This window comes from Megascapheus bottae, chromosome X (assembly GCF_031878675.1).
Source record: "Megascapheus bottae isolate mThoBot1 chromosome X, mThoBot2.hap1, whole genome shotgun sequence".
NCBI classification, from domain to species: domain Eukaryota; kingdom Metazoa; phylum Chordata; class Mammalia; order Rodentia; family Geomyidae; genus Megascapheus; species Megascapheus bottae.
In genome coordinates, this window is record NC_143547.1 from 103874419 (window position 1) to 103901918 (window position 27500).

The window sequence follows — 27500 nt, forward strand, 5'->3', positions numbered from 1 at the left end:
TATGATTATCACCGAGTAACTAAGGTAGTTGTGAGAAAAATACTAAGAAGAAAGATCCAGACACGCATGAGCCATAATCCTTGCTCTCCTAGGGTTTACTATTCTAGGAGAGGAAAGGTAACATTTACAAAATGAGCAATGCCTTAACACACAGCAGTAGTTGAGTATATTAACCTGGATGCCATCTGGAAGTTTTCTGTTGCAGAAGATGCTTGAGGCATTTCAAAAATTATAGTGAAGTTAAAGGATAAAGGGAGGTCAAAAAAGAAGCCCTCGTGACTCAGGAGGTCAGATAGCATTAGCATCGAACAACCAATGAAAGAGCACAGCACAAATTGGCCGGGGAAATATCCTTCCCCCACCACCCACACACATATTTTTTCCTCTGTGTTCTGTGCTTAGGTGGGATGGGCAAGAACTAGATGGAAAAGCAGATAACAATGTTATTGGGAATCAGTTCTTCTCGTAATCAGAAATCACTACGTTTGCAGTCTGCCTTTATTACCTATCTGTTGTAGTCTTATTCTTCACATACGAAAGTCTGCTGGATAGACGTAAAGTAATTTCCCCTTAGCATTAGTCATAAGAGGCAGTATCTTGGAAATAATAATGCAAGTGAAGGAAGGGAGCACAATTTTCTTTATTAAACCCTCATGGAATCTTTTTAGTATCCACCACAAGAAGCAGGTTTGTCTATGAAAAATACTTCTCTTGTGGATGCTTCTCTCAGTCATGAACCCTCATTTATGCCTTATTAATAAAGGTCATTTTGGTGGGATATTGCAGGCTGATTTTAGAATTGAGCTTTTATCTAAGGCCCTTGGGAGTTTTGTAAATATTCAAGACATTAATGCTTCAAGGACACTTATCATGTAGTTCTAACTTCTTTAGCACTTAGCTGGACATACTAAAAACAAGACATAGGTAAGCATTTGCTGAAGGGCACAGATTTAGATGAGCTTTGTGTCTAGGAGGAATCGCGCACAGGTAGACGTACGGAGTCAACCAAATTAAGCTCTTCTGTAGATACAGAACAGACAATGGGGAATCATTATTATTGAGATCATCATAGGAGGTAAAAGGGCAATCAGGGTGTGGCAAAAAGATATTGTAAAGAATATGACAGGCTATCCACAAAGGCATGTACATGGCTCTTCAAAACAAGACTGGAGACCTCACAAAACATGACGTTTAGATGAGGACTTGAGTTCATCCGGGATTTGGTTGCTTTGCTTCTTAGTGAAGACCTGATGGAGAGCAAGGGATGATCTAGGAAATGTTCTGCTTAGGAGAAGAAGATGCACATAATAATCTACGCAGTAGTTCCCTATGGCCCTGCTCACACGCACTTCCCTTATCATCCTCATGTTCTCTTACTAGGCCACACCCTTGTCACCTTCTGCTTATTTAAAAATAAGAAGATAAATTGTAGGCTGGGATTTTGGCCAAGTGGTAGAATGCTTGCTTACTATACACAAAGACCCAAGTTTGATTCCTTACCACTACACAGATACAAAAAGCCAAAAGTTGGTGCTGTGGCTCAGGTGGTAGAGCTCTAGCCTTGAGAAAGTTCAAGTACAGTGCTCAGGTCCTGAGCTCAAGCCCCAGGACTGCATATATATATATATATATATATATATATATATGAATATAATCTAAATTTTATATAAATAGATCAAAACCTAGATATATAAGGATATATAAGATGAGACTAAATGAAAGGATCTCTAGGATATGAAAACAAGAGCTTTATCTTGTGTGATTATTGTTCTTTTTTCATATATTTTAATTAATAGAAGGGTTACATTATATTCTCCAATTAGAAGGTGCATTACTTCACATACATTGATACCCCTTCTCAAGTCTTGGTTCCCATTTCCTTCCTCCCATCCCCGCCCCTCATCTTGTTTTCCCCCCTGCCCTATCTGATTTCAAATATCAAAACATGCATATATGCACTGTATCAGATAACAAGATGAAGTACTGTAACAATATGAGATAGCCAAGGGAAAGCAAAAGAGATGAGAGATAACATAGTACATTAAGGACAACAATCACTCATTATATGGCTTTTGTTTCTATATCCTGGAGGTCCTCTCATTTAGCGTCATACTATATGGCCTTATGTATCTAGGTTTTGTTGTACTGTAAATCTCTTCTAGGATAGCCCAAGGTTTCTACTGATTAGGACAAATGAGGGAAACCATTGAGCCTATGTTCCTTTGAGTCTGGCTTACTTCACTTAATATGATTTGTTTTAAGTCTTTGCATTTCCTTACAAATGGGGCAATGTCATTCTTTCTGACAGCAGCATAGAATTCCATTGTGTATAAATACCACAACTTGTTGATCCACTCATCAACTGAGGGCCATCTGAGTTGGTTCCATATCTTTGCTATGGCAAATAGTGCTGTAGTGTACATTGTTGTACTAGTGGATTTAGTATGTCCTTGTTTCTGGATGATTGGGTAAATGCCTAGTAGTGGAATTGCTGGTCATAGAGGAGCTCTATGTTTAGTCTTTTGAGGAACTGCCATACTGCTTTCCATAGTGGTTGATCGAGTTTGCATTCCTATCAACAGTGTAGTAGTGATCCCTCAGCATCCAATGTTATTAGATTTCTTGATTATGGCCATTCTAACTGGAGTGAGGTAGAATCTTAGAGTTGTATTGATTTGCATTTCTTTTCTTTGCCAGTCCTGGTTTGAACTCAGGGCCTAAGCACTGTCCTTGGACTTTCTCAAGGCTAGAACTCGACCACTTGAGCCACAGAACATGCACTTCTGGCTTTTTTTTCTATGTATGTGGTACCGAGGAATCGAACCCAGGTCTTTGTGCATGCTAGGCAAACACTCTTCCACTAGGCAAAACTCCTGGCCCGCCCAGAACTTTCTCTCTGTACAGAATATACAGCTCGGTGTGTCCTCCTGTCCTCATAGCTCACACCATTGTGAGCATGAATGCATTTGCACCCTTACATACACATATTCACCATGGTATGCAAGTGGTCATTTTCACAAACAACACACATTTGTGCACACATGCATTGAACAAAGAAGTAAACTTGTAAAATAATCTAATAGTAATAATAACAAAAAAGGAAAACTAGAAAAGGTGCTCCAAGAGGAAATTATGGGCCTGTACTAAGTGGTAGAAGGTCTTCTACGACATTTCATCTTTCATGGAGTGAAGTATAGAGGGTTTGGAAAAGTTTCACTATAAACATGATTTGATTGATATCGTAGAATTATTCTGGCAGACGTGCAGACAATAAATTTAATGTGTGCAGGGACAAATGTAGGAAGATAAAATACAACACTCCTCATGATTGCAAACTTTAAGAATAAATGGTAACTTTCTCAAGTGATAAAGGAATTACAAAGTTAAGACGAAGGTATCATCTCTTTGCATGGAACATTTATTAGAGATTTTAGGAAAATCCTAAAGGAAAGCCAAAGAGCTATGGGTATGGAAAGTTTCATTCATTACATTTTGACTGAAATGTTTCAAGATTAGATTTGGGTGATGATTATAAAAAATTTGCATTCATTCAAAAATCATTTAATTGTCTGTTTAAAAGGGTGAGTAGGACCCACACAACAGTGGCTCATGCCTGTAATCTTACCTACTCAGGAAGCTGACATCTGAGGGTCATCCACACAGGCAAGTCCATGAGACTATCTCCAATTAATCATGAGGAAACTGGAAGGAGCTTTGTGGCTCTACTAATAGAGCGCCAGCTTTTAATGAAAATGCTCAGGGACAGTACCCAGGGTCTGAGTTCAAGCCCCAGAACTGGCAAAAAAAAAACACCCCACTCATTTTATTAGGTGAGTAGGATGTAGTGTTGCATGCACTTAGGAGGTAATGGTAGAAAAAGTGTGACTTCAAGGCCTTTCTCAGCTGAATATTAAGTGAGACCTTGTCTCAATAAATAAAGAAGAAAGCTGGCAATACTATACTACCTGGCATCAAATATACTACCAAAATTGTAGTAATAAAAGAACATATCGCTGGCATAAAAATAGGCATATAGGCCAAAAGAACAGAAGAGAGAGCCCAGAAATGAAATCATAGTTTCATAGCCAATTAGAATTTTATAACAGTGCCAAGAACACACAATAGGAAAAGGACAATCTCTTCAATTAATGTTTGAAAGCTAAGTATATATCCATGAATGAAACGAGATCCTTACCTCATATTACATGCAAATGTAACCTCAACAATGGCTAAAAGCTACCCTGTAAAACCTAAAACTGTGAAACTATAGGAAGAAAATATGGGGAACAGATTTTGAAATGATCTTAAAAATACAGGCTACAAAAAGCAATAATATACAAATAGAATTTCACTAATTAAAAAATTGTAAGCAGCAATAGAGAGTATCAACAGCATAAAGAGAACATGCAGATTCAGAAAAAAATACCTGTAAATCATACAACTGACAAGGTATTGATTTCAAAATAGGCAAAGAACTGAGGCAACCTAACAGCAAGGAAAGAGCCTAATTTAAAAAAATTCAAAGGACCTGAATAAATAGTTTAAAATAAGACATATGAATAGCCAACAGGTCTATGAGAAAGTTTTAAACCACATTAATTATCAATGCCATGCAAATTAACAGTACAACAAGTACATCATTGTTGGAATGGCCCTATTTTTTTTTTGGCCAGTCCTGGGCTTGAGCTCAGGGCCTGAGCCCTGCCCTTGGGATTTTTCAAGGCTAAAGCTCTACCACTTGAGCCTCAGCACCACTTCCAGCTTTTTTCTATGCTAGGCAGCCACTCTACCACTAGGCCAACTCCCGGCCCCTGGAATGGCCCTATTCTTTTAAAAAATTTTATGGTATTTTTATCATCTTCAAATAGTTTTACCAGTATGTACAGTGGCTAGTATCACAAAGAAATATATAGCAAGTATTTGCAAAGTTGTAGAAAAAAGAGATTGTTTCAACACTGTTGATGGAGATATAAATTGATATAGCCAATAAAAATAGTGCAGTTCTTCAACAAATTCAAAGTAGCACTGCTGTATAATCTATCAATCCCGCTGATAGGTGTGTACCTTAAAGGAAATGAAATCAATACCTAGAAGGACATGTGCACTGCAAGCTAGGGAGTCAACATTACCGTCATCAAGTGAGAATAGAATAAAGGGCTGTCCACATACACCACTGAATGTTAAGCAGTCATAAAATAGGACATTCATTTACAAAAACGTGAAGAGAACTAGAGGAAATGAAATACGGCAGGCACACAAAGACAAATACTACATGGTGTTCTATATATGGACTACAGAGAAGTCATACTCATAGATGCAGTGTAGAATGACACAGGCAAGAGGATTGGGAAGATAATTTTTTTTGCCAGTCCTGGGCTTGAGCTCAGGGCCTGAGCACTGTCCTTGGACTTTCTCAAGGCTAGAGCTCTACCACTTGAGCCTCAGCACCACTTCTGGTTTTTATCTATGTATGTGGTACCGAGGAATCGAACCCGGGTCTCCATGCATGCTAGGCAAGCACTTTAACCACTAGGCCAAACTCCCGGCCCCATTTTGGGAAGATAATTAAAGCCCCAAGACTGAATGATATTATAGCAGTGATGGTAGATTCATCAGATAAGGAATCTGAGGACTCAGATTCACTCTGAAACTCCCAAGATATGACTGACATTCAGTTTCTCATCCATTTCCTCCAATGGGGAATACAGCTCACATACTGGGGAGAAGTTATATGTATCAGAATTGCCAAGTTGGAAAGGGGTGTGAGGGTAAGGCGTAAATTATAGACTGCACATGATAGCACATGAAACATTTATTCCAGTTAGTATGCTATAGCATCACAAAAGGTTAAGAATGCTTGCTAGTAGCTTAAAGTCATTGAGTAAGTAATTTTTCAGCCTCTTTAATAGTGAAGATAAATTCCTAATTACTAACTTGTTTATCTGATCCCCTCATCTCATCCTTGGAAATAACTAAGGGATTACTCTTACTGTGCTATTTCTTGAACATTTTCCTATTTTATCATAGCTGTCCTACTAAACTCTTCTTTCAATGTGCTTCACATTTTAGGACTTTGCTTGGTGTGTATATCTTGTCTCCTGAACCTTTGTAGATGGAACAATGTGCTCTGTACTCTGAGAAATGTTCTTTCTAAAGTCCAAAGTACAGACAACAGTACTTTTAGAGGTAGTTGACTTGCCAGGCAGGCTATTTCTATAATCACAGAGTAAAGGTCAGGAACTTGGATTTAGAGAGAAAAAGAAAGAATAGTAAATTACTAATAGCCATTATCAGTGCAAGATGAGTCACTTGAAATATACCACCGCCACACACCCCAAGCAATCTGGTGCATTAGTCACAAGAATCCCAGTTGTCTGTGAGCTTCCCATTAAATCCTCAAGCTCTAGACAAGAAGTTCAGTACACAGGAAGGAAGGTCACCATTTACTGCTGAGTTTAGCCTTCACAGGGAACACTTCAGAATTTTAGCAATTACCTCACAGGTGTGGCTCCAGCCACATTTTTCTAACACTTGCACTTTCCCCTACTATCTATCCATCTGTAAATACATACAAAAAATACTTCTCACAAAAGAAAGCTCTAATATGCCCGTTTTTCTTTTTTCCTTCTACCTGAATCTCCCTTCCTCATCGTAAATGCAACACATGTCCCTTAAGTGTTGGTTCAAATATTGTCTAAGCTGGCTGGGCATAATGGATCACATGTACCATCCCAGCTCCTCAGAAGGCAGAATATTGGAAGAACTGCAGTTTGAGGCCTCTCTGGGCAAAAGATACCAAGAGGTATGTCAACACATACAGCAGTCAGTGTATTCTCCTATAATCCTAGCTACATGGGAGGCTGTAAATAGGAGACTCTAAGAGCAAAGTTAAACCTATGCAAAGATATGAAACCCTACCTAAAATATGACTAAAGGAAAAAAAGGGCTGGATTTTCAAAATGTAGATAGAGCATCTACTTGAAAAGCACACAAGCCTTATTTCCAATTCCAGTATTACCCAATAGCAACTCAACCATGATGCTTTCTGTCTTGCAGGGTCCAGGCATTCCTCCAAGTGAAAGAACATAGCATATTTTGAACAAATATTTTAGTCCTTATTATGCAGGGTTGTCAGTATCGGTGTTCCATAGAGGACTGTGATCCACTTGGGAGAGGACAGAGGAGATATTTTCAGTCCCATTTAGAACTGAGATCCAAAAAGTAATTGCCTCACCCGGGGTTCTATTGGTAATCTGGGCCAGGGAGCTCCTGTAGCCTGTTCTAATGTGCATGGCGCCAACAGCGTGGAGTGTCCACTCTGTCTGGGATTAGCCTCGAAAGTAGGTGGGAATGATGGAACAAGAAAGACTCTTCTATACATCTATGCCTTCTCATCACCTTGAAATAGGCTTTTGAACAGATTCGATCTGCCTACAGAGCAGTGTGTTGCTTTTGAAGAGAAAGGCAATGCGTACTTCAAGACTCTTTCCTCCCTCAGAAGTAGAAAAAAGTGGAATAAACATGAGTAGGCCTCCCAGGACCCATTTCCCCTTCGCTTTCTCCAGCTCAGATGTTTGTTTGTATGTGTTGCCATCCAGACCAGGTCCACAGCCTCACATGTGAGTGAATCCTGCAATTATTAACACTCCATTGTTGGCTTTTTGTGAAGTTTCCATTATGCCATAGAGTGCAGTGAATAGTGCATCCTGTTTTTGCCCTAGGATATAAGCTGATAGAAGAAAAGGGTTAATGGCACTCACCTGAGCACACAGAGTGACGTGTGACTGACTGGTGGCTTATATTTCTTTCTTCTCACTTTATTTTAAGTTTCCCTAAAGCCGCAAATGTGCTACTCATTTTTCTATACTCTTCTGTTCATTAGAGAAAGCCTCACCACTTAGGGCTCTATGAGTCACTCGCTAGTTCAATGTAGAATAGAATCCCCTACAGCAAAAAGCCATTACAATGAAAAGGACTGTGAAAGAAAGCTATCAGTGCTCTGTTGGTCTCATTACATTAAATTCTGTACAACTAACAATCTTGTTCAAATGCTTACTCCGGTTCCTGGTCATTTCAGGGGTACTCTCTATAATCAAATCTCAAGTGAAAGCTATTTGCATCTAAACTAGGAAGAGAGGAGCATTAGTGGAAAAGTTTGGGGAGGGTTAGGGAGGTAGAGGCAACATGTAGAATTTATCCGGCAAATAATTTGTGTTTGGAACAGTCTAAGTACACTTAGTACACTTACAAAATTGTTCCAATCATACAATCAAAGAATAAAAGGGAAAAAAAGTCTCAATATGATCAAAACTTTTTTTTGCTGGTTCAAAGCATGCAATTCCTCTTGATGATGCAACATTTGACCATTTTTTTCAGCCACAAGATACTGTCACCTGGCTGCATAACATGTAGCAGACAGTTGGTGCTATGTATTCAGCTTGACACCACCCCATGCGTCCAACGTATCCTGCATTCTAGCCCTTTTTTTTTAACTGCAGCATGAACTACAGCAGGCTGAGCACCTCAGCCTCATTACTTAACATGGATAGCTCAAAGATTCCCTGTAGTGTGAAGAAAATTGTAGCTTTAATTGATACTTGGTTGTCATATCAGCTCTTCTACTGGTAGTCTGGTATATTTTATTGAAATTTTGGTTTATATACATATGACAGCCATGGACATATTAACAATGAAAAAAAGAAAAACACCTCCAGAGAGTGGCCATGGGCCAGTGCATGCCATACAATTCACTGACTTTATGGCATTTATAACCTACAAAGGCTTTCAAAGGCAGAAAAGTACCATGGCTCATCTCATTTCACAGTGTTGTGTAGATTTAATGAGACAAATGCATGTGCCGCACCTAGTACACTACCTGACACATTTCACATCCTCAAGTCTAACTTTTCTAACCATCCTCTTTCACAGGTAAAATATCTATTCTCAAATATAGAGGGTGGTCTCGATGCTGCCATTGTCTTTCTTTCTTTGTTCCAATCCTGGGGCTTGAACTTGGGTGTAGGCTTGAATTCAGGACCTGAGTACTGATGCCGAGGTATTTTACTCAAGGCTAGTACTCTCCCACTTGAACTACAACACCACTTCTGGCTTTGGGGGAAGTTATTTGGATATAAGAGCCTCATGGGGTTTCCTGCCTTGGTGGACTTAGGACCATAATCCTCAGATCTCAGTCTTCTGAGTAGCTAGGATTCAGTCCTTCTGGATTTCAGTGCTCTTTGGTAGTGCTAATCCACATGAATCCACATGAAAACATCTGTCAGATGGATTCTTACTTCTCTAATCTTAGTTTCCAGCACCATTGCTCAGGCCCTTGTTGTTAGTCCATGATCTAGGATGTGGTTCACCGAGTGGTGTATCTCCTCCAGCTAATCCACCAACATTGCAACCATCTTGTCTACTTAAATAACAATGTAAAAGAAAGCCAGAATTGCTAGGCACTCCATTTTCCCTTTTACTTGATGCATAGCAACATTTTTTCCCAGCTTGCGTGGATGGGAAACATACACATATGACCTCATCTTAGTCAAACAGCACTGAACAGAATGAGTATGTCACTGGGGACTTCCCTATAAAAACCTCCAACCCATCCAATCTTCCTTCCTCCTCTGTTCACGCGATGCATGAAAAGTCACAGGGTGAAAGGAGATTGAGCCTTTTAAAAGATCACTTGGAAATAAGGCACATGTCAATGAGGAGCATCCGTGTGGGAAGTGGACCCATGAGCAATAATCAACAATCATCCATCACGTTTGAATTGAGCCTTTTGAGAACTCAACCCTTTATGGTAACACAAAGGATCTCATTGACTTGCTTAGGTCTAAAGACCAATAATGCTTCCATGTAGCTACAAGATAAATGTATTCTGGTTTCTTTCCAGATTACCAACCATATTTCATATAGAAATCCTTCCAAATATGTGAAGTATTGCATGATATTTCATACTACTTTCCTTATAACTGCTCTTCCTCATTCATTGCAAATGTTAACATTTCAGACACTTTTCAAACAAGACCCGACCATAAAGCATCCTGAACCCCACTAACTACCATCAATGCCATATTTGAAACATATTACATACTTCTTTAAATATTAATACAAGGGAAAATTACCAATATCTTAAATTTAGAACAACTTTCATGTATTCATCTTAATCTGTTTTTTTTTATTTTTTGACTCTTCATCTTCTAGTCAGTTCAATGAGGACAATGAAGCTAGGCATTATATACCTGTATCTAATAATTATTATGAAAATCATGGATGGCTTACACTCATTTCTGGCACATGGCAGGTGTTCAGCACATAGTGGTTACTATACAATCATTGAATTAACATTTCATTACTGTGCCAGTTCTTATCTTGTCACCTCATATCCAGCTTTCCGTCCCTCAACAGGCCCTGGATACTGGTCCCAGTGTGATCTAAACTGCAAACATGTTTCAATCCTTTCTTGGAAATCAATTCTTTAACAGACCCCATCATTTTTCCATTGATGTAGCTTTCACAATGCCCGTCCCTGATTAAGGACTGCTTTCCTGTACTGTTCTCTAGTCTTTACACCGGTCTGACTTTAAACCTATGTGAGTTGTCACACCCTCCCTCTCTTATTCTTCAGGCCTACATTACTGCCTGAATTTGTCATAGTGTCTTCCTTTTTTGAAATCTACTTTATTTCTGCACATCTATTAGTCTGTGTTCAAAGGTAATTTCCTTTGGAATTTATTGTGCATATATCTGCATAGTTCATTTCATGGTTCCTGGCAGCTATCTCCCCATCATATCTCACAAAGGACAGAAATCCTCTGACGGATTAAGTCAATTTGCAAATGCATATTTTTATGCATGTCATTTCCTAGAGTGGGAATATACTGCTATATCCTAGCCACATCCCTTGTCCATTATAGCCCTTGTCTGTCTTATAGTTACGAACATTTCCATCAATATTCAAGGGCAAAATATGCACCAGCTCATTTAGCAGTATTCATGGATGCTCTTGTGTAATTTTTATTTTATCACATTTTCATCTTTAATATATTTTATATTATTAAACAACTACATGTACATCACATGTGTCTGTAATTAGTATGTCATAGTTTATTAAAAGTATATGCTTTGCCTTATCTCTGATGCTCAGCATGTATCCCAGGACTTTAACTAATACATGTTTATCTATATGCTCATTTTGTATTTGTATTTGTACTGTGGGAATAAGAAACAGATAACGTTTCTTAGCCTGCATTTCTATTGTCACATGATGAAACAAGATAAGGCTTATTTAAGAAACTAAGGAAAAAGAGTTGGTGTGACATGATCCTCACTTCATTATTCCATGTGTTTTTTTGCCAGTCCTGGGGCTTTTCCTCAAGGCCAGTGCTCTACCACTTGAGCCACAGCACCACTTCTGGCTTTTTTTTTCAGTGTACGTGACACTGAGGAATTGAACCCAGACCGTAGTGCATGCTAGGCAAACACCCTACCACTAGGCAAAACTACCAGTTCGTGTTTTCTTTGTTGTCATTTTTTATCTTTTGTGGTTAACACAAAAATGAACTTCCAGACTCACCAAGCTAAGATAGCAGAAAATGTGAGAAATAAATATTTACTGCTGTAAAATACTAAGAATTTAGGATTCTTTCTTACTGCATATAAACTGTGTCACTATAATAATGAATTAAATAGCTTCAAAAAAGATGAAAATGATCAATAGATACATTAAGTTTCTTCTTTTCTTTCTTAACTGCCCTCGTTGCATACCCATGCAGCTGTCAGAATTTTCTAGGTAGCAATCTGTTGTATTTTTCCATTGGCTCCAGATAAGATCTGAGGATCCAAAAAATAATAGGGTTGGTACATAATAACACTTGCTGAAAAATTATAAGTGCTGTCTAGACTTTATCCAATTTGTCTTTCATGTTCCAGAAGCAGCTACAGTAGTATCAAGATTGCATAAGGGAAACAGTGTGTGATTTGGAAAAAAGTCACTAGAAGTAACACTTGTACCAAAAAAGGGCCATGCTTTTATCCTGGAGTTCTGAGGACCCACCTTCTTGGATGCAAGATGAATTCAATTGTGGAGGGGAAACAAATGATTTCATCAAGCTTGTACACTGCAGTACTTCCTCTATTCTTATTTTGCAAAATAAACACAAGGACATTCCACATACACTTCTACATCATTAAACTTCAGACTAAAAAATAGAGCTCAATCATTATCATCTTGCTATTCATCCAGCTGTATTTTCAAATGACTAATCCTTTGCTCAGCTTCATCCTCTGCCCCTTGGGAATGTGTCTTCATTTTTTCTTTTGTTTCTGTATCTGCTATCCGCTCCCGGTCTCCCCTTTTATTTACTCCTACTCCAAAACTCAGACCTATTCTCCATGTTTTTTTTCTTTTATTACCCAGTTTCTCCCGTGTATTGTTTCCCTTCTTTATCTTGTATTCTCTCTTTTCTATTATTCGCAATATGTTGGGTTCAATTCTTTTCCTTGCCCATAATTCTCTCTTTAAATTCTTTGTCACTGCCTACTCTCTTTTACCCCTCAATATATCCTCTTCATCATTCACTTCCTGCATCCATCTCATTCCATGATCCTTTCTTGTGTTCAAGTTAGTCTAGTCCATCCTTTTCACAACTATGTAAACTGCTTCTTCTCCATATCTTCTACTTTCTGCCCTTAAATACATTCATACTATTCATCTATTCTCCTTCTAATGCTCTATTCTTTCCATATTTTCCTTTTATAATGTTCCCATTTCACATTATGCCTTTTCATGTAGCACAAGAAAATATGTCCCTTTTTCTTTTTAAATAAAATTCTAACTGAAATTTTGATGTCATTTATTGTTTTATCTGGAAAGTTACTGTTAACAAACTGACAGTTCCACTATGTCTTTACCATTTATATTTGTACTAGCTGTTTCTGCTATCTGGACAATATGCTGTAGTTTCTTCCCTGAAAACAAGGCAACTTTTCTTTTACTTGGTGCATAGACATTTTACATCACTTCCATTTTGTTAACCGTGTAAGCTTTCTCATTTTGTAGAGATGAGAGGAAACCTATCTCATGAACTTGTTATGAAGACAATAAAATAGAATAATTGAATAGAGTATTGAACATTGTCAGTACTATATTGATGTTAATTATGTTCTAATTATACTATTATTAGGGTTGTTATTGCCCATTGTCATTTTTTGAAGCTAATTCATTGTTATAGCAATCAAGATAGATAATTTTATTATTTAGATGATAGTCATATAAGAATCATAAAAGTTAAATTTGCACATAGTAAGACATAATCCTAAATTCTCAATGACTTACAGCAGCAAATATTTATTTTCAGTCACATTACCTACAATCTGAGCTTTGTGAGCCAGAGAATTCACTTTTGTGTCAACCATTATAAGGGTAATGAATTTATGAATCAAGGCCATGGCACATCATGACAATCACGAAGCAGAGAGACCAAATGCTTGTGCCATCCCTCACTCATTCCCAGACTCTGGGACAGTGCTCCCTGAATTTATGATAAGTCTTTCTTTTTGGTTAATCTTTCTGGAAACGCCCTCATAGACATCCCCAGAGGTGTGATTTGCTAATTCCCTTGGTGTTTGTCAATTAAGTTGATAGTCAACATTAAGCATCAGAAAGGAATTGTGGACAGAGGAAGGCAACATGGTGAATCACATATGGGCTCTTAAAGACTCATCCTCCCTTATAACTGACACATGCTATTTATGCTCACATTTGGTTAACCAAATCAGTCTGTCTTTGCCTAACTTTAAGAGTCTAGAGAAGTACCATATAACTATGTGCCCAGAAGAAAGTAAACTGAAAAATACAATAGTGGTTCTATTAGTATCTCTTTGGTTTTGCATTGTCTTTCCTTCTTCACATCCCTCTCTGTCCTCCTCTGCCTTAATGATACCACCATGACTAGATTTTTCTTTTTACTCCCCCCTTTCTAGAACTGTTTAACACTCATTCTCATGGTTTCAACACTGACAATTCTAACATTTTATTGTTTGTTGCTGTGCTTGTTGATATTTTTAGTCTGAGACAGGACTCAAATTGGAACATGCTTTACTCTCATTAGCAGGCACCCCTATCACATGGGACATGCCTCAAACCCCTGTATGTTTGTTTGCATCTCTCTCCTTATCTTTAGACTGATTTTCATATCAAATTGCTGTTCAGCTTCTCTCCCCAAATAATATGCAATGTTATTTCATATGATTTCAGCTATCTTTTAATTGTTTTCCTTAATTCCAATCCTGTTCCCCTCAAATGTAGTCCTTCCAAGAAACTATTTTGCATGCATATATAAAATATTGTCTATATACATGTATATATGTGTATATATATTTTTGAATAGATTAGATTCAAAAGAGCTCTACAAACACTTACCTGACCAAAACTGACTGTCACTAGGCAAAAATAACAACTACAGAAACTTGAAATAGTCATTAAAGCAGCAGTGAAGAACTATGTTTTTTTCATTCTCTTATACAAAATGTACACTCTTTAATTAATATAGGAGGAAACCTCATCAAGTGACAACTGAGACCCAAAGAAGCTAGCAGATGTTTAAAGAAAAGCAAATCTAAGAACCAAGAAAGACTGGGAATTTGGCCTAGTGGCAAAAGTGCTTGCCTAGCATGCACAAAGACCCAGGCTTGATTCCTTGTTACCATATACATAGAAAAAAAAAGGCAGGAGTGGTGCCATGGCATTAAACTGCAGAGCTTCTGTATGGCAAAAGACATAGCAAACTAACTAGAAAGCCTATAGAGTGGGAGAAGATTTCACTAACCATACAACAAAGGCCTTATATCTAAAATATATCAACAGCTCAAAAAATTGAATCACTCCAAAACTAATCTCCAAAGAAACAACCATCCCATTAAAAGATGGGCCACAGACTTAAAGTCTTCTCGGAAGAAGAAATAAGAATGGCCTATAGACACATGAAGAAATGCTCAATATCTCTGGCCATAAAAGAAATGCAAATCAAAACAAATCTAAGATTCCACCTCACTCCAGTTAGAATGGCCAGGATCAAAGAATCTAATAACAACAGATGCTGGAGGGGATGTGTCCAGGAGGGATCACTACTACACTGCTGGTGGGAGTGCAAATTCGTTCAACCACTATGTAAAGCAGTATGGCAGTTCCTCAAAAGACTAAACATAGAGCTCCCTTATGACCCAGCAATTCCAGTACTTGGCTTTACCCAATCATCCAGAAACAAGGACATTCTAAATCCACTAGCACAATGAGGTTCATTGCAGCACTATTTACCATAACTAAGGTATGGAACCAACCCAGATGTCCCTCAGTTGATGAGTGGATCAACAAGATGTGGTATTTATACACAATGGCCAGGAGCATGACCTATTGGTAGAGTGCTCTCCTAGTATGTACAAAGCCCTAGGTTCAGTTCCTCAGTACCACATAGCCAAAAAAGCCAGAACTGATGCTGTGGCTCAAGTGGTAGAGTTCTAGCCTTGAGAAAACCCAAGGACAGTGCTCAGGCTCTGAATTCAAGCCCAGAACTGGCAAAAAAGTCTATAAACCTAAAAGAATGCTATGAAGTATTGAAGTAATATATACTTTAAAGTACGTGTATAGATGAATGTGTATATGCAAGTATAGTCGTATACAAAAATTTATAAATATAGAAGCTCAAAAGAATTTTTAGTGTCTATGTTAAACTTGCTGTTTCAATTACTGGTCCTAACTTCAATATACCCTTGGTACGTGCCATCAGTATCTGACCTCATTGTGTAGAGGAGAGTCCCGTTGTCCACAAGTCTGAGAAGCTTATTGGGTGTGGTCATATTATGAGCCACCGATTTCTTGCCATTGTGAAAGAAGGTGTCTGGAGTCCAGATTTTACTAGCCAGGAGATTGTTCAGTGGAAGGATCTTCATGGGCCCATCAAATTTCAGTCTTTCATCATGCCATGTCTGACGAAAAAATACATCAATGGTGTATTCCTAGGGACAAAACAGAACAATGTTTCAGTATGGTTCTGTTAATGTGTCACAATTCTCCTACCATGTATTAATTAACATGTAGTATATTGTTATGTAGGACAGCAGTCTATTAGCAGCAGATATCGATGAGTAAGGATAATGATAATAATTGAAAAAATCACAGTATAAATAAGTAAGGAAAATATATATCTGATAACATTATTATTAGAAAGGGTACTGGCAAAACGTCCCCACAAATATTCAAATCCAGACCAAGATTTTGTTGCTTCATAAAGCAGAAGCTTTCTTCTTGATGTTGTGAATTATCTATTAAGAACAAACAGAAATGGAAAGAATTGGAAAAACATAAGCCGGACCCAAAGAAACATAGGCTCCATAGTTTCCCTCATCTGTAATCATTAGTACATATCTAGGATTTCCCTAGCAGAGGACCGCAGTGGCTAAATAGCTATGTACATATAGCCATATAGAATGAGGCTAAGCGAAACGAACTCCAAGATATGGAAACACCAGGTTTATCTTTGGGATTGTTGTTTTAATGTACTGCATGAATGTATTTCTTTTTTCCTTTTGTTTTTTCCCCCTATGGTTTATTACCTGTTGTCACTGCATTTGATTTTGGTACCTGGTATATTGTATATGTTTATTTGAATTAAAGAAAGAAAGGGAAACACAAAATGGTGAGACAAAGGACAAAATTTGATCCAATGCAACAGTGATATTCACAAGACAATATGTTGGAAATGAACTGTCCAACTTGGGAGTGGGGTGGGAGAAAAACATGAGAAGGGGTAACAATGCAATAACAAGCAATGCACTGTAGCACCTCTGTATATCAAGCTGACAATAAAATTATATGAACTTAAAGTGAAACAGAACAAACCCTTCTGAGCTTCACATTTGTAACCTAAGCTACTCAGGAAGCTGAGATCCTATGACTGAAGATCAAAGCCAGCTGTGGCAGAGAAATGAGACTCTTATCTCCAATTAATCACGGAAAAACCAGAAGTGGAGCTGTACCTCAAAGTGGAAGAGTGCTACCCTTAAGCAAAAGAGCACAGGACGGAGCCCGGCCTTGAGTTAAAGCCCCACAATCAACTACAACAACAAATAGAACAAATTTCTTTCCTTGACTTTAGTGTACAATGATGGCTCATGACTATCAAAGGCCAATATAACAGCAAGCATAAAATATAAACCTTATATTTTACAGAATTTTGTCAAAGCCCCAATAGGTTTGTTGAGGATTTTATTTTCCTCAATATGTAATTAAATCTTACAGATACATCAAATAAGAAGAAAGACACAAATAAAATTAATAAGATAAAATTATTCACAAAACAGAAAAATTTCATATTTTCTTATACAATGAATAGAAGTTGAAAATAATAACTTCTGCATTTCTCTGACAGCAGTTCTGTGATAGCACATCTTCCTAAAGCCATCAACTACAAGATCTGAAAAATTTTGTGTATGTTACTTGAGAGCAGAGAAAAGTGACTAAAAGAAAACATAAACTTACAGCTTATACTTGCAATCAGCTACAGGAAGAAGTTAAAAGTGTGAGTTTGTGGCTTTTCCTCCCCAATCATGATCCTCAAACCTAGAATTTTTTTCTAATATATATGACAACCTACTGTCTCAAATTCACGTGTAAGTTATATTAATGGATGTAGTCCTAGAATCACAAAACTGAAATACTTGCTTCAAACACTGGGTAACCAATGTAATATACGCAAATGGAAATTTTTTTTGGACCCAGGCAAAGCAGGTGGAAAGAATAGAACAGTAGACCACTAGAAGATGACACATTCTGCACAATCTAGACCAGAGGAGGAGGAGGAGGAGGAGGAGGAGGAGGAAGAGGAGGAGGAGGAGGAGGAGAAGGAAAATATGAATGTACAAAGAAGGTTTAGAGGGGAAAGAATTAGCAAGACTGAGAAGAGGGGAGCGAGGAAGGGGTGTGAAAATGCAATAGCAATGGGTTAGGAGTTTGGCCTAGTGGTAGAGTCCTTGTCTAGCATGCACAAAGACCCGGGTTTGATTTCTTGGTACCACATACATAGAAAAAAGCCAAAAGTGGTGCTGAGGCTCAAGTGGTAGAGGTCTAGCCTTGAGAAAGTCCAAGGTCAGTGCTCAGGCCCTGAGTTCAAGTCCAAGACTGGTTTAAAAAAAACAAAATAAAAAGAACACAGAAAAACAAAACCCCCAAAGAGCTAACAAATACATGGGATGTGGTAAAGGGGAGGGGTAAAGATATTAATAGAGGAGGTAAATTTTTATCAAAGAAAATTATATATGTATGTGAAAAATCATAACAAAACTTCTCTGTACTCATAAGTTTACATGTTACATGGTGATCCCTTTGTAAAGTTTCTTGTAAATAATAAAGATAATTAAAAATAAAGATATAGGGGCGGGGAGTTTGGCCTAGTGGTAGAGTTCTTGTCTAGCATGCACAAAGACTCGGGTTCAATTCCTCTGTACCGCATATATAGAATAAAACCAGAAATGGTGCTGTAGCTCCAGCGGTAGAGCTCTAGCCTTGAGGAAAGTCCAAGGACATTGTTGAGGCCCTGAGCTCAAGCCTCAGGACTGGTAAAATAATAATCAAATAAAGATATAGACAGAAATTACTTTTAATCATTTGGTTTAAAATTCCCCAACGGCATCTAAACATATCTGGAATAAACGCTTCCCTGAAACAAGCTCTTGTGTTCTTTTATGAGATCTCCAAACACTTTTCCCACTACAAATTAACTGGTCTGGCTTTTGTATTCCTCTAACATACAAATAAAATTTATTTCTAAGGACTGAAAGATCCTATAATTTATTGTGTAAAGTGGAATACTTTTGGGAGAGAGGCTTTATAAATAACCAGGACATCAGGTGTAAACCAGGTCACTGCCAGCTGAGAGACTGGAACTAGACTCCCACATAGAGCCAAGATCGTTCAAGGGCACAACCTCAGCAAAGGGGCACTAGATAAAATTAACTAGACAAACTCTAGTTCAAGAAGAAAGGGGGCAGCAGAAAACAGAAAACATTTCTAACAAGATTTAGTATAAGCCAAACCTTATTTTGGGGGAGACTGACTTCCAAATGTACGTGTCTGCCTGATTTGTCGAACTGAGAGATTCACAAAAAAAGGTTTCTGTCAGGGGAGATCACAAAATTAACTGGCCAAAACAAACACAAAAACACTCTGAAAGGACATAACCACATATAAATGCTTGCTGAAAATAGACTCGCAATTCATAACAACAAAGGAAATTGTCATGAAAATAGCTGACACCACATACAATCCCACTAAACTCCCACCAGGGACTTCCTAGCACAATTACCAAATAGAGATTATGGAAAACAAGCAATTAATAAAAACCCAGAACAGTTAAAACAAACAAAAATCAAATCATAGAAAAATATCTCTTTGAACATGACTTTATTAAATAAAAACAGCCACCGGAAATAGAATATTGATAGTGAATTAGACATTAATGGAGAGATTCATTAGTTGAAGTATACATAAAGGAAAAAATTGCTGTTTACATTTCACACAGGTAAATGATAGAGAATATGAGAGAGGCTAAATCTGATCCTTTTGTGAAGGATGGAAGGAAAATGTTTGGCATATATCTATGAAATTTTAAATGTGAGAGAATAGAGGAAGTGGAGGGGAACAACAATAGAATTGCTAATGGATGAACTATAGCAGAAATTATGAAATGCACGCATCCTCGGCATCAGGAACCATAATGACTCACAAGCTAAATAGATTAGAATAGATTAGAATACATCTAAGCCAAGCCAGAAATTAGATGACCCCCAACTACCAAAGAAGACTATGAACAAATAGAAAAGTGGGATACATTTGATTGGTAGCAGACTTCTTTAAAGTAATAATAGAAACCAAAAAGAGTGAAAATGTATCTCAAAAATGTTAAAATGAAAAGAATTGTCAATCCAGAATTCTGTAGCTAATTGGATTTTCATTAAATACCACAAAAAGAAATAATTTGCCAGTGAGATATCCTGATTCTTAACCTAACTTCCTTATGGCTGCTCTGATCACTATATATTATTATTTGCAATCATCACACTGTGTTGGTTTTCTTCTTAATAAGATACAACACACACACACACACATTTTTTCTTTTATTTCATTAGTTTAGAAGCTGAGTGTGGAATTTTTCTATTTATTGAGATAACTTTACTATTTAAAGGGCTACCAAATATGAAGTTGATCATCTATAGAAATTACAGAATAGTAAATGATTGAATGATTCCTCAAGGAAAAGACTTTTTTGTTTTAAAAAATTATTTATTTATTTATTTAGTTAGTTAGTTAGTTAGTTATAAACAAGGTTTCACTATTTTTTCCAGGCTGGTCTTAAACTCCTGGGATCCAGTGATCTTGCACAGCCTCTCTGAATATCTGGACTATATATGCATACTATGTACATGGCAGAGGTTTTATTTTTGACCGTGCCAAAATTCAGATAATATATACTTAACCATTTTCAAGTGTATACTTCAGTGGATTTGCTGTATAACGATATCGTACAACAGTTCTTCTTTTTGGGTTCAAAACGCTTTTTTTTATCATCCTATCATAGTATCTCATACTCTTAGTAGTCACTCCCTGTTCCTTTGCTGCCCTGGCAACTACTCATCTGCCTTCTGTCTCTGGATTTGACTAGGAATAATACAGAAAGGATTTTTAAAGGAATTTCATCGTGTAATTGAAAGTGATACTAGCAGGTATATGCAAGCATAAGTACTAGCACACTTATAGATAAACTAAACAGATAATGTGTAGTTACAAGTGAAAAAATAATATAGAACAAATAGTTACAATGATATAAATGGAAAGAAGGAAGAACTTTTGAGTTAATGCATTCATGTATTATTTGGAAATAGTGTGACAAGGTGAGGTGTATGTCACCATTTAAGGTAATCACTCAAAACGTTAACTGAAAAATAAAAAATAAAGCAAATTGCAAAATAAATGTTTCAACTTTTAAAAAGGCAAGAATATAGGGAAAAGGCAGAAAATAGTGGGGGAAAGAAACACATAAGGGGCAGGGTTAGCTTAGTGATAGAATATGTCCTTGGTATGCATTAAGCCCCAGCATGAAAAGGAGATAAAACCCCCAAATAAGATAAGTATATAAGCAAGGATTAATGATATAACTACATAGTATAAGGCAGACAGGGCAGGAAACTGCAAGAAACTCTTATCTCCAGTTAGCAACCCACAAAAAAAAAAAAAACAGAAATGGAGCTGTGGTTCAGCAAAATGGTTCATGGATACCACCCAGTCTCTGAGTTCAGTTCTCAGGACTGTCATGAAAAAACATGTACTGGAAAAAATCTTGGAGAGACTATTGGTTGGATAAGTATCATCATATGACCTTTGGCCAAATGCAATCCGATTTTGACCTGACCATTCTAGAAATATAATCAATTCCTTCCTTGCAAATTGAGCCCTTGTGTACTCTCCGAGGATGATTGCCTCCAAAGTGACAAATGAATTCTGTTGTTTTGTAAGGCATTTAAATCAAATCTTCCAGATAATAAGCCTAAGCCTGCCTCCTGGGAAAGGCACTGAATACATTTGTAGCATAGAGCAGAGATGACACTTAGCTGATGGTGAACTATTTCTGCCTTAGCCTTGGAGCTTAATGGCTTTAACGCTGCAATAATATTAAGTATGTCAAAGGAAGTCTCAGAAAAGACATGCAATTCATGTGTCTTAGTGTGGGGGGGGGCAGTACAATTGACAACTGTGTTATCTTGTCATTTTCTCATTTTGCATGCCACTCCTTCTCTTTGGGCATCTCTCTTCTGTCAGCCCTTTGCTTTATTTCCATCATTCTTCATTTAGGAGACTCATAATTATGAACACAATTCTTTCAAGTGCAGTAAGTCTTATTTGCATTGTTTCGCTGTCCTTTATATGTTCTCTGCAAGTACCTGGAGATTCCTGATTATATATTGCTTGGAAGAAACCCATGTGTATGGACCCCTTGCTATATTTCATCTGGAAATATAGTAGCCCATGAAGCAAGAGAAAACTGACAGCCTAAGAGGATTTCAAAATAGCCCAATCCATTCTGTGCCTCACACAGTAACAAGTAGAGGAGTTGAAGTTAAGAAAAATAGTTTTCGGGGCTGGGAGTTTGGCCTAGCTGTAGAGTAATTGCCTAGCATGCATGAAGACCCGGGTCGATTCCTCGGCACCACATACATAGAAAAAAGCCAGAAGTGGTGCTGAGGCTCAAGTGGTAGAGCTCTAGCCTTGAGAAAGTCCAAGGACAGTGCTCAGGCTCTGAGCTCAAGCCCAGGACTGGCAAAAAAAAGGAAAAACACTTTTCCCAGCAGTTAAGAGAATAGCTTTAAATATATTACCAGCAGGAAAGTGGTCCCTGTGGTATTTCCTTTTTATTAGTGCATACTTTTGTGTGCAATGTTTGGCTGCTTTGATAACTTTCCATGATTTTCATAAGCAGTGTTTGCAGCAGAATGTATGTTTGCTGAATCTGTTCTAGAGAGTTATGACAATAATATCTTTTATGGGTTCTCATTTCCCATGTGTCCATTTTATATTTTTCATTAAGGTGGGCGGCTAATTATTTCATTGTATCAGATGCTGGCATCAGTACTTGGTTGTCCACTATGTTCCTGAGGATGTTTCTCTGTAGACAGTTTCTTTCTGGCGCTTGAAACCTTAGCACAAGTGGAGCAGTTAAAGCATTCCTAGAGAGAGGCTGAGATTAAAAAAGAATTCAAATTGTCATTTGAAGTTTCTTAGTTATCATGTCCTTATTAAGTTCTCCCCATGGTAGTGCAATGGCTCTTGGGAGACCAGAAGCAAATAATTGTTTCTCACCAATCACTTTATTTTCACTAGCAAAGGATGGACAAACAGACCAAACTTAGAGAATGGCAACAAAACTATAGTCACGCACAATCTTTTACAACTTCCTTCTTATTAAAATTTCTCCACTCGCTTTTTATGCAACTAAGCAAGGAAATGTCTAGGTTCACAAAGTAGATAATTAAAGAAGGCTCTTTGATAGCCATTCACTCAAACTGGGCTATATCTGAAATATTGGCCCCTGGCATTTCCTGTCATGACAAGTACCCACTGAGCAAGGATCTGTCTCAGATCTGGTTTTAGGTGCAATAGCTGACATACTTTCTGCCTTTGAAGATCTTTAAGTCAATTTGTCCCTCAAATTCAATTTGTTACATCTTACTCATTCTTGAAATTAACAAATAGTTGGGAATCTATCATAAGCAAAAACTTGATGCTGAGTTGAACAAAGTAGACCTAGTTCATAATTTTGATTTTCTTTCTTGTTAAACCGAAGTCTGACTGTGAGGGTCAGTTTTACATCAATAAAAGCAACGAGTGCAAAGGATTATGGTAGTCTTGAATCAGTGCTCAACCTGGCCCTTACAATTTTCCTACTTTGTTAAAAAGACTATTTGCTTAGAAAAGTATTTTGCATGGAAATTTCTAGTTTGGTTAGAAATCAATAACCCAGCAAGGCTTAATTTTCATATACTTTTCTGAGCAATTTATGTCTAAAAGGAGCCTTCATCCAAAGTCATCCCTGACCCTAGGGTCAATTGCTGCAAATTACTAAGAACAGGAGGAAGAAACTTAAAAAACACCACAAATGTGTTTTTCATCCTCAATAATTGTAGCGATTCTGCCTTGCAAATGGATAAAAATGCAGCTAAAAATAACATGAAAGTTATTTGACAAAAATGTTCCATACCTATCAGGAAAGATCCTTTCTGTTGCTTAAGCATGAGGGAATAATATGCAAACAAGCAAGTGGAACATGAATCGTCCATAGAAAAAATAGAGAAATGTGAGATTCTCAGAAACATCTTCCAGACCCGCTGTGCAACCATGGGTGGGGAAAGACAAGTGAGGTGAGCTGGTTCAAATAGGCACTATGTGTGTTCCACTGATATCCTTTGCTTTAAGGTCATATGTGTGTGTGTATGTGGACATTTGTCTGACTATATTTCTAAAAATTGGTAAGTCAGTGGAAATGAGTGTCGTGTGTGTGTGTGTGTGTGTGTGTGTGTGTGTGTGTGTGTGAAAACAATAGTTTGGGTAACATGAATGCCCTAATCTATCATTAATTCCCAGCAACATATCTCTAATGTACCTAACCATTGTAAGTGACTGTCAGCTCTCTGTGTACAGGGCTCTGTGAGCTATGCTTGTATAGAGGTGGCCTCCTAAGAAGTAATCACAGTGGTTAATATATGCCTGCATTTGAAACAGTGGATAGGTTTAAAGAAGACAATGCAAACATACAGGCCTCCTTCCTGCCTTCCCAAGAGCCGTCCTCAGGGCTCTCTCAAAGAGGCACAGCTCAAGTAGTAAAGTATGTGCCTAGAAACATGTGGCCTTCAGTTTAATCTCCAATGCAACTGAAGACACACAGAGAGGAGAGGTAAAGAATCCTTTCTATTTCTCATACATCAGAAATGCCCCTTACTGAGCTATCCATACATGTCATGAGAAGCCATGAAGTGTTAGTACTTGCCCTCAAGGAGTTCACAGGGAATCTATTTTATCCTTCTGGTTACTCTATACTTAAAAGTAACGTTCAGTCTTCTCCCTTCTCTCTGCCAGTCCTTTCTCCCAGTTACCAACTGATAACTTCCTTTTCTTGATTGAATAGCCGTGTAAAATCAATGCGTCTAAATAAACTGTCAGCCTCCATGTCTCACCTTGCTGTTCATTCTTCAAAAAGCATTAGATAAATCATTCTAAAAATAACCATGTACTTTCATCATCTCATTCAAATTCCCAGTCCACTGAAAACAGACCTACAAAAAATAATGAACAAAGACCTCTCATACTCTTTGCATCTGTTTTCTCAGAAATTGAGATTTTTATTTTCAACACAAATTAACTCATTCAACCAGATGTTGCTAAGTATTCAATAACTGTGAGACATACAAAGCAGACAATGGTTTCTTTGCTTCCCCACATGATTCAATCAAGTATGTGATATTCAGTAGTTACTGATAGGTGCTCTACAAAGGAGAAGATTCCTGTCTCAACTTTCCATTACACTCCTTGCTTTGGAACCAAAAGAAAATGGTGAGAGAAGTGGCAATTTTTGCAAATGGACTCAGAGCTCCAGTCTTGCCTGAAGCACTCTCCCTCCCCGCATCCATATGTACCAGCTTCCAGAAGCAGGTCCAATCCAATTTCTTTACATCATTCTTGTTAGCCTACAACCTCAGTGAACAGACTTCTTGGATAACAACAGCACTGGATACTTGAGGAAGAAGCCCCACCACAATGGTCTCCTCTCTTGGTCTATTTGTGTGAAGCTGGTGAACTGCGAAAGGAGAAGTCAGACGGGGTTTAACAGCAGAGGGAGCCAAGCCAAAGTTGTAGAAGGGAGGATATATTATTGCTACAGATTAAGAGCACAAGAACAAGATGTATATATCTAAATACAAGGTAGGGAGAGGTATGAAATTCATATGACACACAATGTTTTCTTAGAACACAAGATCCTACTGCAGAGAACCCCAAGTTTTTTGTGGGTCAGCTTTATCTTCATGCAGTCACTGCACTTACCATGTCTGTGTCTGACACGGGGCCGAAACTGGTCACATAGATGTCAGTCTTCACTTCAGTTACTGTATCTGAGTAGGATAAAGCAGAAAACCAAGTGTCATGAAAGAAGCTTTCATAGTCAGAGACACTCCAATGCAGTAATCTGAATTAAGGCCAATATGCCACTTTTGAGACAGCATGGATAATGACTTCTAAATGGGTTCAAGGAACAAATAATGTTTTCATTCCCATGCCTACCTAAAACAGAGATGGTTAGAAAAAGTAATATGTGTTCTCTCATGGCTGGAACAATTCATATTTAATACAAGACTATGGCTTAGCAATCAAGAAAGGTATCATTGGATGATATTTGTATTCTGGAATGATGACAGAAAAAGTGCCCTTGAGTGTTATCTAGACCCTCAGTAGACTTAGTATGACTGAGAAATAGACTTTGGTTAGATTGATGAAGAATTGGAGATAACTGATAATTCGTGATGAACATTATTATTATTTTCCCTATATGGTACCATGTTTCCCTCCTCACCTAATCGAAAAGCCTCCAAAGGACATCCTTCTTGTTTTGTGTCTCTGTATTTTCAGTCCAGAGAGAGAGAGCAGGGCTTGGTATTCACAAATTGTGCTCACATACATTTTTTTATATTCATTGATGAATCACAGCATATATGTGCCAAATTGGAAAGTGGTGTTTTTATTTTATTTTGTTCTCAGGGTGATGTCTATTGGTTGCAGTTACATTTGTAAGGTAGCACGTTCATTACCTCTTGAGAACTGTTACTCCTTCCCATGTTTTTCTCTCACTTTCCCTCCTCCCACCTACTCCCAAGTTGTAAAGCTCATTTCCAACATATTTTCTTGACAATACCACTGGTACATTGGCTCACCCTTTGCCTTTGTCTCACCATCTTGATTTTCTCCTTCCTTCTTTGATTCAAATAAACAAATAAATATATATACAATATACCAAGTACCGAAGTCAGACACAGCAACACCAGTGGATAAAACATAAGGGGGACAAAACCCACAAAAGAGTAAAGAAATAACTTCACATAGTACATTAAACACAATAACCATAAGGATAAACCTATTGTTTCTGTATCTATAACAAAATACCTCGCAATGGATAACTTATGAATAACAGGAATTTATGACTTACAGTTCTGGAGGATGGGAAATCTAAAATCAAGTTGCTAGAAGTTGATGTCCAGTAAGAACTAATTTGTGATATGTTTCTTTTCATGGGAAAATAGGGAACACTTACATATATCATATTCACTGTACTTACCCCTAAATTCTAGCTGAAATACAATCTGTACTTTTGGTAATTTCTCATGTGCACATTGATTTCTCAATGTTCAGAATGATCCCTAGGGCCTACTATATTATGCTCTTATTAATGTGTTCAGTACAATCAAGCCACTGCTCTCATGCACAAGCATTCCATTTTCAAGAGACTGTATCATTTAATAATCAATTAATCAAAATATACAATTACTTCCATGGTTAACTATCAAAAAACATGGCTATAAAATTAGAGATTAAATAGCCTGATTTTGCCTAGAAAGCAGTATCTCTGGGATCTACTTTGATCCTTGAGTGACCAGAGACTACAGGTCAGAATCCATAATGAAATCACTCAATGGGCATACCCTCACACACTGTGAGGCTTATTAGCTGGTGAAGCAAATGCCCATAAAGCTAGAGTATGGCATAGCGCTATTTAACTGTCCCACCTCTAAATACAGAGAACAACATAGAAAATAGTGTTCCATGAATGGAAGATGACAAAATTGCACTGGGATCCAACATTCTAGGCAAGTCATTTCCAACACCAAACTGCTTTTCTACATGG

General features: G+C 37.6%; 1 protein-coding gene across 3 annotated transcripts in view; it reads right to left on the reverse strand.

Annotated features, from left to right (window-relative positions):
- The window catches only part of Gabra3 (gamma-aminobutyric acid type A receptor subunit alpha3), a 157782-nt gene that overhangs the window by 40971 nt on the left and 89311 nt on the right, over window positions 1-27500 (reverse strand). For all 3 annotated transcript variants that reach the window (XM_090326831.1, XM_090326830.1, XM_090326832.1), the window contains exons 4-5: window positions 25649-25716; window positions 15800-16020 (exon numbers count right to left, since the gene is read on the reverse strand). In XM_090326831.1, the coding sequence (XP_090182957.1) occupies window positions 15800-16020; window positions 25649-25716 (289 nt within the window). The remainder of the gene's footprint in view (window positions 1-15799; window positions 16021-25648; window positions 25717-27500) is intronic.